The sequence below is a fragment of the Otolemur garnettii genome, unplaced genomic scaffold (genome assembly GCF_000181295.1).
Source record: "Otolemur garnettii isolate 467f Iridium unplaced genomic scaffold, OtoGar3 scaffold00194, whole genome shotgun sequence".
In the NCBI taxonomy this organism is placed as follows: domain Eukaryota; kingdom Metazoa; phylum Chordata; class Mammalia; order Primates; family Galagidae; genus Otolemur; species Otolemur garnettii.
In genome coordinates, this window is record NW_003852589.1 from 2,091,620 (window position 1) to 2,104,026 (window position 12,407).

At 48.4% G+C, this 12,407-nt stretch overlaps 1 protein-coding gene across 1 annotated transcript in view; it reads right to left on the bottom strand.

Moving 5' to 3' along the window:
- Window positions 1–12,407, bottom strand: part of OTUD7A (OTU deubiquitinase 7A) — a 99,514-nt gene that overhangs the window by 29,194 nt on the left and 57,913 nt on the right. The window contains exons 4-6 of the mRNA XM_023507626.1: window positions 8,963–9,064; window positions 5,855–5,982; window positions 5,078–5,190 (exon numbers count right to left, since the gene is read on the bottom strand). Coding sequence (XP_023363394.1) covers window positions 5,078–5,190; window positions 5,855–5,982; window positions 8,963–9,064 — 343 coding nt within the window. The remainder of the gene's footprint in view (window positions 1–5,077; window positions 5,191–5,854; window positions 5,983–8,962; window positions 9,065–12,407) is intronic.

A 12,407-nucleotide genomic window follows, 5' to 3' on the forward strand; every position in this document is an offset into this window, starting at 1 on the left:
GCGTCCTCCACCGACTCAGCCCGCACACGCGCCCCCCACTGCAAGCCAAGAGGTGGGGTGCTGTGCTTGCTGTTCTCATCCTTGCCTTCCTCTTCCCAGTGTGTCCCTGAGATACCTCCAGTGTGGCATGCGGGGGTGCTCCTTGCCCCTTACCACACCAGCGAGGGTCTCCCTAAGCACGGACCTCATGGACAGCCTTTCTGAGCGGGGAGACTCATCCCACTTCCAGGCAGTCCTGCTCAGCAGACTGGGGCTCAGGAGGCCAAAAGGGGGCCCTGCCTAGATAGGCGGCCTTCACAACAGACTGTCCAGAGGCACAGTGTGGGCCAGGAGTGGCCCTGCCAAGAGCTACGGCCTGGGAAGCCAGGGTGGAAGGTGTAGGCCCCCCTGGAATCCTTAAGGGACCAAATAGGTCTGGGGCTCTGGAAAGAGCTTCTCAGCAGTGATCAGTGTGGCCTGAGGGAGAAGACGCGTCTTTCTGCTTGGAATAAATAAGTTAAGGTCATTCTTATAATGACCATTTATTGATCATCTGCAGAGGGTGTAGCACTACCCTGTGTGCGCACTCACTGCTGTGGGTTCACACGATGGGATAAAGTTGGAGCTTTCACACAGGACAGTCAGGGAAGGCTTCTACTCGACAATCACTCATAGGTAAAGTGCCAGCTTTGGTCTTATTTTCATTTAGAAATGTCTTTAAATATCTGACCTGGATCCCACACCTGCAAAGTGAAGACACTTTGCTGGAACAGATGCTTTTCTGCTGAGGGTGCCAATGAACGTCACAGGGCCCTAAGGAACACGCATAGGACGCCTCCTCCCCACATAGGGCTGCCCACGGCTGAGAGTGCCAGACGATGGTGTGGGCACTGCCCAGGGATGAAATGTCACTTGTTTTTGCCTCAGAAGACTGAAATTTATGCCTCTCAGGCTGTGTTAGGAAATCATTTAAGATTGTAGCTATTTCTGGAAAAGGCCAGTAACAAAGAAACACACCAGTGAGAAGGCAGGGCAGGGGGCAGGTGAGGACAGCTGGGAGCTGGACGGATGGTGCCCCACCCCACGGCTCGGCCTCCTCCCCTCAACTGCCATGTCATTTGTCTCAGCAAACAGAAAACAAGAATGCGGTTCTTTTAAAAGGTAAAAGGACACAGATGATCATTCCCAGCACAAATCTCATGCTGTTGATTCCCACTCCTGACACCTGCTTCACACATGCAGAGGACTCGGTGAGTGTTTCTACTCTCAGTTCAGAGTCTGGCTCTGTCTCCTGGGACTGGGGCACACTGGGAATGAGCCTGCACTGGGCCTTCACAGCACACGCTGCAGGTGGCCGGCGCAACCCACCCCCAGGCTAAGCACGACACAGTCGTAATAAACATTACTCCTATGGGGTAAGAGCCCTTTAAAGCACTTTGAAATCTGATTTCACCACCTGACACCTGCAGCTTCCAAGCATGCAGTGCACTGTTCTCAGGGTGGCAAGACCTTTTTCCCTCCCCTGCCTGCCTTTTTGCCACGTGGCTGTGCCCCTACTTCTGTCCAGAGATAGAGCCTTTCTCCACCCTGAGGCTGGTTAGGCCACGTGATTTGCTCTGGCTACAGACATGAGTGAACATGATACAAGCCTCTGCTTGGGGTGCACCTGCACCCTGGGAGCTGCCCGAGACAGAGGCGCTGTGTCTTCACAGCTGTCTCCCCAGCCCACAGTGGTGGCTTGTTTCAGGCTGACCCACTGCTGAGGTTTTGCAGACTCCACTGTATGTGAGGGTTGTAGAGCCCAGTCAAAAGAAGAGACAATAATTAGAACAGATTTTGACTTCTTGGCTCCTGCATTTATCTTTTGTGATCTTGGGACAGTCACTTAATCTCCTCAGGGCTCAGTTTTCTAGTCTGTGAAGGGGGCACTCCAGGATTGCAGGGTATAGAATGCCCATATAGGGCCTGAGCATGGTGCCACTGTCCCCCCTCCTTGCCCCACTGTGGAAACATGCCCACCCCATCCTTAGGTTGCCTGGTTTCCCCTCTCTTGACCCCTCAGCTGCTATTCTCTCCTGTGACATGGCCACCAGAACTGCGAATTCCACATCCAGTGGACCACACTGTCACAGGATGGGTCAATATCTGGGTCATCATAGAGATTCACAAATGGACCTAGATCCTTTAGTCAGGTTACAGTTGATGGCTCAGATCCTACCATTTGATGTTTTGTAAGTAAGTATTTTCACTGGCATTTTTTAATAACAAAAGAAATTAATGTTCATTGTAAAAAGAAAAAAAATACAGAAATGTAAAGCATGAAAAGCAAGACCATCTCGTGGGAAATGAGCTAAAAACCAGAAAATGGTTGTGTAAGGGGACAAGTTTCATGGAGCCTGGGGACCATCACTGTGAGTGGTCACCTGCTCCCAGCAGCTTCTAAGATACCCCCACATGCATTTTTGGGGGGACTTTGTGCTCACCTATTATTGGAGATTGAACCAGATGCCAGGTTCATGCGTGCAGACCATGGTCCCCAGGACCCATGACCCATGATCCAGGGCCTCCCACTCAGGAGCCCTGAATGCCAGAGAAGGTGAGACTCACAACAGAGAAGCCTCTCCTGGGAGTGGGGAAGAAGCACCTGGAGATACCCAAAGGGGAGGAAAAGGGTGGGCAGGTCATGTGAGATAACAAACAGGCCAGGTCTTGGGGGAGCAGCTGGCACGTTGACGGCACTGGCATGATAGAGCCAAACAGCCTTGGCTTCCTTCTGTAATTTACCTGCTGCTATGGGGACTACCCAGTGGAGGCTGCAGACTCTGGGCCAGACAAGCCCAAGCCCTGTGTGGGAGGGTCATGGGGGAAGGATTTGAGACCCTGGAACCATTCAAAATCCGTTCAAAGTCCACAAGAGCTTGGACACCATGCCAGATAGAGCTTCCTGGCCCCAATCTGTGCAGGTGACAGAGGAGGGGTGCTCCTGTGGCCCAGGTGGGCATCAGAGTCCCCAGCCGCAATGGGCTGTTGTCTAGCCCTTGCCACTCCCCACTCCATACCAGAGGGAGGAGGGCATCCATGTTTCTGACATCCAGCTCCCCACACCTGGCCTGTGTTACAGCAAGTGGCACTCAGATGACCAGGTCATGTCTCGGGAAAAAAAATAACATCTTCCACCCACTATTGTTTGCCCCTGACTTGGGAGCATTTTCATCATTATAACCAAAATGATGGTGAAGAGGGTGAAGGGGATATTGCAACATCTTCAGGAGTCCAGAGAGGAGGGCAGGGCATCAGAGCACACAGCAGCTGTGACTGGACTGACAGGGGAAGCCCTAGGGGAAGGTCCCCACCACCAGCTCAAGGCCCTTGGCTCCCTCCTCCCCTCCGCTCTTAAGGTGTGAGGGTAGGAGAAGGAACAAAGAGAGTAAGAAGGCTGCCATCTGTCACCCAGGAGGCCCTCGCTGCTGTGACTTATAAGGGGGAAACAGGGGCAGACACCCCAGGTCCCCGCTGCCCCATTCATGTCTGAACCCTCAAGAGGCCCAGGGATCAGGAACCAGGGGCCTGAGCCGTGGCCCTAAAAGTAAGGCAGGCTGACCAAGCACAGACTGTGGGCCCAGCTCTGCCTGGATGGGGCACTCTGGGAATGTATATGTGGTGACAGTTACCCGTTGTCACTGTCACTATTGCTACTGTCTTTCCTTTCCTCCCACCTGGGCAGAGACACTGGGACTGCATCCAGCCTGCCAACACCTATGGGATGTCTGCCCTGTGGCAGGAGCTGGAGAGGCAACAGAAGAAAAGATGTCACGGGGCAGGGACCTGTGCCCTCAGGGCCACACACGGCCCTCCTGATCCCCGACTGCGGCCTCCCAACTGAATCCAGGTTCTTTATTAAAAGGACATGTTCTGTAAAACTTGGATTCAGTCAAAAGGCTACACTCAAGGATCTGGAAGGCCACAGGTGGCTCCAAGTCCCTGTATTCCCCACCTGTGCTGGAAAGCAGAGTGCCTGTCCTCAAACATCCTAAGCAGGACAGACTTCTGGCGATGTCATGCCACACCGTGAAAACATGGCCACAACAGAACCTTGCAGGAGTCATGTACTTGGGCGTGTGGCTTTCTGAGGGTCTCATCTTTGGATACTGTCCCCGGTGCTGCTGGTCTGGGGGCCCTGTTGGAGCCTGTCCCACAGCTGGGGGCCATGAGCAAGGGAGCCACCAGGCCCCACTGCAGTGAGCACCCAAGAGGCTGCTGTGAGCCTGGGTCAACCCAGAGCTGCACACTGTCCTCTGGTCTGTCTGGGGGGCTCCTTGGTGTCAACCCTCACACTTTCCCAAGTTTGGCAACACCTTTCTAGAAGCAACTGTTTCCTTCCAGGTTCAAAACAGCATGAGCCACAGAATACATCATGGCCAGGGACTCCACGGCTGCCTCATTTGGCCACATTCTTCATTCCATATGTAGGTCACTATGAAAGTTTTGAGACAGACTGTGTTATGTTCCATTATTTCACTTCCAAGAAACACCGTCGACGGACGGCGTCCTTTCTGATTCAACTTGCTCATCTCACTGGTGTTCCTGTGAGGGCTTCATTTCTATTCATGTGGTTTTTACGTTTCTTGATTTTTGTGCATCTCAAAATTTTCTTAATGACCTGTGTTTTTATTTGAGGAAAACCCCCAACCCCAGCAGCCCGGGCCTGCAGAGCCTGGCTTGGCAATGGCAAGTGGGAACGACCACTCTCACACACCACCCTCGGAGTTGGCTGTGTCTTGAACCCCCAGCATGGCCTGCCACTGTTCACTCTGCATGGTGAGGTCTGAGGAAGAAGGCCTGGGGACAGCCTGGGGAGCTCTGCCTGGGAAATGCCTGTGCAGGCTGTGCGCCTCCCCCGCCAGTGTCTGAGTGGTACCCACAGCCCTCTGTGTGTCCATGTCTGGAATCTAACACTTGAGAGATGGAGGCATTCTGTCTTCCACAGCTCAGGGAAGAAGCCTCCATGCTCTGCTCACAACCACCCGCCATGCTGCCAGCAGCCCTGGGTGGCCAGCAGCTCAAGGTGACCTCTGGGGAGAGCAGGGGCCACACTTACCCGCCACCCGTGCCGCCGTTCTTGCTGAAATGCGTGCGTGGCTCGCTGGAGGCCAGCTTCAGCAGCTCCGTCCACTCCCGCTCCCATTCCTCCTCTGTGTACACCAGCCCTGACTGGCACAAAGGGGAGCAGGAAGGGTGGGGATGGGCCCCATCTCTTCCCCACTGGGATAGTCCTGGGCAGCTGTGCTGAGTGCCCAGCTCTGTCATCCTCACCAGCCTGCACTTCAGCATGCTGGGCACACCTGTCAGCAGCCACTGCCTCCCCCAGCCCCCCTGATATGTACAATATGTTTTTAGAAACCATAATCCTATTTCAGAACTGTTGGGAGTCCAGCCACCAACAAGGGTCATTCCCATGCACCAATACTTCTGGGCATCCCCTAGCTCAGGGCTGACCACTGAAAAGTTGACAGGGATATGGGGCCAATTTCAGTCAGAAAAAAAGCAAAGTCTTTACCCAGGAGGGCAAAGTGCTAAGGTTCACCATGGCGAGGGATGACTGAGCTCACACATGGGGGCTGGGGCCCTGGGCTGTGCTGACAGTGGGGAACTATAGACTTCACAGTCCAAGCTGGGGCACTTTTGTGGGTAAAGGAGGCCAGCTTGCATAACTATGCCTTGAGGGGGTATGCATGGACAAGTGGTTGAAATCTGCTGGAGATCATCTTCTTTGGGCTGAAATGGACTTGGGCCTGAGGGTCACTCCCTGGACTCCAGCAGGGCCTGAGGCGGCACCTGGCGAGGGTCAGGGCCCAGCCACACAGCAGGTACCAACCTCTTTGTTCTGTTGTGTCTGCTGCCATCTCCACCTCCGCTTCAGGGCTTCCCGTTCGGCCCCCGTCCTCATCATGGTGTATAGAGCTTTCCGCAACACCAGGTCCCGGTCATGAAACCCCCACATTCCTATAGCCAGAGGCCATGGGGAGCAGAGGAGAGAAAAGGACACAGGAGGGGACAAGCTACAGGTGACTCACGCCACCCTGACCTGGGCTGGTCTCCCATGTCTGCACACACAAAGCTGTCTCCTTAATCAGCTGTTCATTTTCATCACCAGCTCATCATTCTCCTCTATTACAGCTCTTTCCTGAGGGACCTAATGGCCACCATCTACGTTTCACATCAGGGAGACTTTTGCAGATATGTCCTCACATAGGGCCATTAGCATCCTGGCTTCCTCAGTGTCTGCCACATCTGATGTCGGCAGCCCTGGGGCGTCTCAGCTTCCAGAGCATCAGTGGACACCACCGCACACATCTGGCCCAGGAAGACAGCCTGTCATCTTTGAGTATGTGCCCTGGGTGGCTCAGATGTGGTCAAGAAACCCAAACCATGCGTGCAGTGCTGAAGAGAGGGGCAGCCCTCGCCACAGGGAACACATTCATTCATTCATTCCTGTACTCTTCAAGGTGCTGAGAATATGCTTGGCAGCGACCAGGACACACTTAGCTCCTAAAATCTCATGGAACACTTATTGTGCAGAATGAGGCAGCCACTAAGTTAATGCATAGCATCTGCTTCTGGGAGAGTTGGAATGGTGTAAATGGAGACTTCATCCCTTGGAGTGAAGTCTTCAACAGGTGAGAGAGGAAGCTGAGGGGATATCCTAGGCACAAGGAAAGGCCGGGGCCAGGCTAAGATGGGGAGCCTATAAATGTACTTGAGAAAAGGCAGGAGGGAAGGTGGCTAGAGTCAGGATGGGGGGATGAGGTGGGGCTTGGTGGGACCCTGGGAAAGGCTGCAGAGGAGGGGAGGCACAAGCTGCCTGCTGGATTTAGGGCTCATGCTGACTGTACACTTGGATGTGCAATAGGGAAGGGCTGCTGTGGGCTTCCTGGCAAGTGAGGCTTTTGCCTTTCTCTACAATGATCGGGGGAAGGTTGTGGCCATTGCTGTTCCCGGCTTAGGTCTGTTCAGCTGCCTTCTGGGACTCCTTGGGTAGTCTTGGCTCCTGAAGGGAGGGACTCTGTGTCCCATACGTGCCTGCCGGTGGACCTGACCCTGTCATTTCCATGTGTGTCCCCAATCCTAGCTCAATAGCAGGCCTAGCCAGCAGTTTCCAATCAGTGCTGCCGGTGAATGTCACATGGCCAGGACAAATTCCTGGTCACGTGGAATTTAGCTTTCTGAGCAGAAAGTGTAAACCAAGCACTGGGATAAAAGCAATAACTAGTTAGGAGCTCTGGGCTCATTGCTGTGTGGGGATTCCTCCTGCAGGAGGAGCAGGGCCAGCCTGAGGGATGCTCTCCCCTTCCAGGCAGGCCTGGCTTGCTTGTGCTCACAGGGATAACACCTGCCATGAGAGGACACCACAGTTTGGTGTGGATTTCCACACTTGGGGGCCGATGGGGACAGCATCTTAAGAACAAAGGCGTTTCCACACCTGAGAGTAATAAGATTTCTTGTTTTGGTAAAATAAGTTCCATAATAGGGGAATTGTAAGAATTAACTATTATGACAAAATATAATCTAACTACTAAAATCATGTGTTTGGAGAATAATAATAGCATGGAAAATTCTCAATTAAATTTTAAAGGGAAAATGTTGGCTTCCAACTGTGAACACGGCAAGATCATCATTTCGCTTGAAGAACAGACCAAAGTATGGAACAACAGGCCACACTGTCAGAAGTGGCGCAGCTTGGGAGTGAAATTCTCAACTTTCATTTCCCTACATGATGAGCATGGAGCACCTTTGTAACACCAGCAAGCAGACCCTGCTCGCTTTGACACGAGAGGGAGCAGGCGAGCAGGTATCTCTGCCTTTCCCACAGTGCAGGTCCAGCCTGTGGAATGTTCTTCTGGCTCTGAGGCGGCATTCTCCTCTTGGCCCTACGGGACCCTTCCCAGACTCTGACAGGTGTTCCTTGAAGCCCTTTATACTCTCATCTCAGTCCAAAGATTAGCCTGGACTGGCCCTGGCTCTGGGTCACAGACCAAGTTAAGTCCACGTTGCCTGGGGAATCAACAGGCAAGCACCACATCCCTGTTTGAGAGTCCCATCTCCTGGAGAGACTCCACCCTCTAGGACTGAGGACGAACAACTGGCCCTGATGTCACCTGTCAAAACTGTCTCACCCTTATACCATGAGGCCTGGCCTATAAAGGGAAAACTGAGCTTGAAGAAAATCTACTGTGACCTTCTGTCATCCAAATATCACCATCCTATCCTACTGGTGTAGCTTTCTGTGACCAGGACACTCACGTCTTCTTTGGAAGAGTAGCTAACTCTGCTGAATGTTCCAACTGTGCTGATTTCTCCTGTGATTCACCTGGGCAGTACTATGTCTGTGTCCCGGTCAGGGCTGGGAGATGCTCCTCTGAGCACCCCACACACAACAGGGAGCCAGAGCTTATAACCAGTTGTACCTTTTGTGCCCAAGCCCATTACTGGCTGCTGCCATGAAAACAGCTCCACATCTTCCCAACCTCATGCACCACTCTCCAAACTTCCTGCTTGGCCCTCCCCTACCTCAGCCCTGTCTCCAAACACCCTGTACACTCCTGCCTTTATGCTTAATGCATGTGGTGTTCCCACTTGGGAAGTATTCTTTTCTATTCTCCTAAATTCTTCAAATCTCAGTAAAGATCCCACCTCTTCCAGAAAGTCTTCTTTGGTTGCTCCAAGCCATGGTTTCTAATTCCCAACCCTGAAGCTCAGGCTCAAGCCCTCCTCCTATCAGGACACGTCTCTTCTCATGTATGTTTTGTCCCTCCATCGAGTGCAAGCTACTTGACACAAAGGTCAGGACTGTTGGGCTCCATGCCTTAGGGACTCTTCCAGATGACAGTGACATGAGTGACTCTACTTTGCATATGTCTGCCCTTTAATAATGCATTGAGCAGGCTGGAGCCCTGCCACTATCTATCTGTGCTGTGGAGCTTACCCAGAGAGGCGGCATGTAAAAGGCAGTTCCCATCCCCTGTAGTGGCCAGAGGAAGAAGCCGTTTACAGCTCGTGCACACAGTGGACCACCAGTTGAGGCGACCTGGAACAGAAGCTCCCTTTAGAATGAATAGAATCCCAGAAAAGATAGGAATCATCAGGAGTGCATTTGCTAAGTAGGTACAAACATCAGTAAAATATTTTCTAGAGGATTTCTCGGGAGAAAGGCATTATAGTTACTTTTTTCTCAAATACAATACAGATTTCTCTTCCCCCTAAGATAAGAAATGGCCAAATTCTCCTATCACTTAGCAAAAGGATTATGAAACTCAAAAACAACTCTTTTGTTTGCTCCTTGAGCCTGGGAACATATTTTACAAAAATTATACAATTTCTTTGAATACTGTTTACCCTCCTAAAAGTTATTTTTTCTTCAGTCATCCTTTTAATGATTCATACATACCTTTGAAAGTACAGTTTATATTTCATTTAATACATCAAAACCAGTATAGCTTCTTAGGTATAGTCATGTTACATTTCATTAACACTTCATTTATTTCTGGGAAGACAGAATAGAGGTGGTTTTCCCTATTCTTCCTACTAAGTACTACTACAACCCCCGCACATTATGTATAAAATAATAGAAGAAGCCCCTGAAGAGTTAAGAGAAAGTGGTGGACGGGCCAGAGCCATGGGACCTGAGAAACAATATAATGGGAGGGTCCCTTCTTTTCTTTTTGCCCTGCATATCTCAGACTAGATACTGGAGAGACTTGCAATCTAGAAATACCAGTGAGAGCAGATAGAAAAAAAAAAAAGGAAACTGAAAAGCATGTTCCCTCTAGACAGAATACCAGGAAAGGGGTGGCTAAGTGGGAATGTAACAGCTTAGACATTAACCACCCTATTCCAGCCAAACACCACAGAAAAAAATTGTAGCCTCACCACCATCCCTGCCAAGAAGGCCTGGAAGGGAGCCCAGACTTCCGTTCTTGTTGGCTGTAACAAGGTGTTCACTGCTGCCTCCCCCACTGCCTGGGCAATGTCAGAGAAGGCTAAGTGTAGAACCAGGACTTCTACCCTGCTGGGAGGTAACAAGTACCTCACCCACTCTCTGTCAGCAGAGGACATAAAAGGATCCTAGACTTTCACACTCATCTAGTGGTAATGAGACTACCCACCCCTCCTAGCTAGGGTGGAACCTGCATTTCTTCCTCTTCCCAGTAGTACCAAGAAGCCCATCCTATATCAGATATCATCTGAAGCAGAGCAGAGAACCTGTACTTTTACTCTCCTCTAGAAGGTGTGAGGCAATGGCCCCCTGCATCTACCAGAGTGATGTCAGAGGAGGTCTGCTAAAATACAAGATTTAAATAAGATCCAGAGTCCTATAACTTAATACTCAATACGTACACTTTTTAATACAAAAATCACTTATACCAATAACCAGGAAAATTTCACATGGAACAAGAAAAGACAATCGATAGACAAAAAAAACTGATGTTAGAATTATCTGACTGAGATTTAAAAGCAGTCATAATAAAAATGCTTCATCTAGGAATTACAAACATGCTTGAAACAAATGAAAAAATAGAAAATGTCAGTAAAGAAATAGAAAGTTTCACTAAAACAAGAGAAGATCCAAATAAAAACCACATGAAAATTCTGTAATTGAAAAATACAATAGCTGTTTTAAAAAACTTAATGGATATATTCAAAAGGAGAATGGTGAGAACAGAAGAAATAATCAGTGAATATTAAAAGCAGAACATAAGAAATTATTCAATTTGTGTAATAAAAAGAAACTAAAACAAATAAACACCATCACCCACAACTTCAGAAACATGTGGGACTACAACAAAAAATCTAATATTCATATCACTCGAATCTCACAAGCAAGGAGAAATAGAGTTTAAAAGTATCCAAAGAAATAATCACCAAAAATTTCCTATTTCTTACAAACAAACAAACAAATAGATTCAAGAAGCTGAGCAAACCCCAAACAGAAAAAACACATGGAAATTCATGCCAAAATATACGTAGTCAAACTTCTGAAAACATATGACAAAGAAAAAAAAATACTCTACTTACATAGTATACAGGAAAAATAACTTAAAAGACAATGGATTTCTCATATTTAAAAACTCCCATAGAACTAGGAATAGAATTGAACCTCCACAACTTGATAATAAAAATCTATAAAAACCATACAGTTAACATAACAATTAACAGTGAAAGACTGAATGCTGTAACCCAGGATTCAGAAAAAGGCAAGATAGCCCATTTTCACTATTGCTATTCAGCACAGTAGTAGGAGTCCTAGCCTGCAGAATAAGTCAAGAAGAAGAAATAAAATCTGTATTCACAAATCAGAAAGGAATAATGAACACTATCCTTATTTTCAGATGCCATGATAGCATACATAAAAAATCATAAGGAAGCTACCCCCAAAATTATAACTAATAAGTAATTTTGTCAAGGGCATGGAATATAAGATTAACATACACAAATCAACTGTATAGTCATCTCTCAGTATAAGTGAGGGATTAGTTCTAGGACTTTCAATATATATCAAAATCCATGACTACTCAAGTCCTATAGTCAGCCATGTGGAACTCATGCATACAAGAAATCAGTCTTCTGTAACATGAGTTTTGCATCTTATAAATACTATACTTATGATCCCTGTTTGGTTGAAAAAAGTCTGTGTTTAAGTGGACCTATGCAATTCAAACCTGGATTGTTCAAGGGTCGACTGTATTTTACATATTAGCAATGAGAGCATGGGATTTCAAATTTAAAAATATACCATTTACAATCACTCAAAATTTTAAATATTTAGGCCAGGTGCAGTGGCTAGTGCATGTAATCTTAGCACCCTGGGAGGCTGAGGTGGGTGAATTGCCTGAGCTCACAGGTTTAAGACAAGCCTGAGCCAGAACTCAACTTCATCTCTAAAAATAGCCGGGCATTGTGGCAGCACTTGTAGTCCCAGGTACTTGGGAGGCTGAGGCAAGAGAAGCCCAAGAGTTTGAGGTTGCTGTGACCTGTGATGCCACAGTGCTCTACCCAGGGTGACAAAGTGAGACTGTCTCAAAAAAAAAAAAATTAAATACTTAGGTATAGATTTAACATAACATATTCAGTATCTGCATGCTGAAAATTCTTATGAAAGATAGATCACAACTATAGCCCCAGATGAAGGAGAGAAATGGAAGGGGACGGCGGGGGGTTGTTAGAGGGAGGGTAAATGGTGGGACCACACCTATGGAGCACATTGCAAAGGTAAAAGTCAAATCTATCAAGTATAGAACATAAATGTATTAACATAATAATCAACAAATGAGGCAAAAGCTATATTAATTAGTTGATGTAAGCACTCCAAATTGTATAAAAAATCATTATGTGTACTCCAAGAATGCATACATGTATTTTTTTTTTTTTTT